Source organism: Phaethon lepturus, unplaced genomic scaffold, assembly GCF_000687285.1.
Source record: "Phaethon lepturus isolate BGI_N335 unplaced genomic scaffold, ASM68728v1 scaffold27113, whole genome shotgun sequence".
In the NCBI taxonomy this organism is placed as follows: Eukaryota; Metazoa; Chordata; class Aves; order Phaethontiformes; family Phaethontidae; genus Phaethon; species Phaethon lepturus.
In genome coordinates, this window is record NW_010530132.1 from 10,808 (window position 1) to 11,749 (window position 942).

General features: G+C 66.6%; 1 protein-coding gene across 1 annotated transcript in view; it reads left to right on the plus strand.

Annotated features, from left to right (window-relative positions):
* Window positions 1-942, plus strand: part of LOC104618559 (disks large homolog 3-like) — a gene marked incomplete at both ends in the record, with an annotated part of 17,237 nt that overhangs the window by 10,102 nt on the left and 6,193 nt on the right. The window contains 2 exon segments of the mRNA XM_010284189.1: window positions 488-589; window positions 591-652. Coding sequence (XP_010282491.1) covers window positions 488-589; window positions 591-652 — 164 coding nt within the window.

The following is a 942-nucleotide window of genomic DNA, read 5'->3' on the forward strand; positions in this document are numbered from 1 at the left end:
GGGCCAGGGGAGCAGCCCCATCGGGGTGTCACCCAGGATCTCCCCAGGGCGTCTGTAGGCAGCTCCTGTCCCCCTCCCCTGCCATGGTCCCTTGCCCCCTGCCCCAGTCCCTTCCTCAGAGCCAGGTCCCCTCAGTGCAGGGATGCCCACGGTCCCCTGGCACCAGCCTCCTGTCTGCAGCCACCCCTGCTCCCCTCCCTGTGACAGGCTCTGGCTCCCATCCTTTCCCCTGCAGCCTGGGGCAGGATCCAGCCTTTCCCCTCCTCTCCCATCTCCACAAGGGTTGCTCCGTGGGAACCAGCCCCATTGCCTCCCCCTTCAGGAGGGACCCCACTCTCACCCTGGCAGGGCAGGATCTGACCAGCTTGAGCAGCTCTCCTTCACACAAGGGTCTGCGTGCCCAGAGGAGAGTGGCAGAGGTGTCCAGAGGAGGGTGGCACGGGCTGGCGGTTCCCCAGGGGAGCTCAGGGCCACCCTGTGCCCGCAGGGTGAACGACTGCGTCCTGCGGGTGAACGACGTGGACGTCTCCGAGGTGGTGCACAGCAAAGCCGTGGAGGCCCTGAAGGAAGCGGGCCCCGTGGTGCGGCTCCAAAAACGGCCAGCCCCCGCCAGAGACCATCATGGAGGTCAACCTGATGAAAGGCCCCAAAGGTGAACCCCGCACTCTGCTCGCAGGACTGGGGTGCCCCACTGCCCCATGGGATGGTGTGGGATGACCCCTCTGTGTGGGATGCCACGGAGTGCAGGGCAGCATCAGGGGGGATGTGGACTGCGAGGTGGCACTGCCACAGTGCAGGATGCTGCAGGGTGCCCCAGCAGTGTAGGATGCTATGGAGCGCGGGATGTGGGACAGCCCCACAGTGCAGTGCGTGGTGGCTGGGCTATCCCCGTGCAGCAGCCGGGCGGCCCCTTGCCTGTTGGGTTTGGATCAAGGGGGAAAG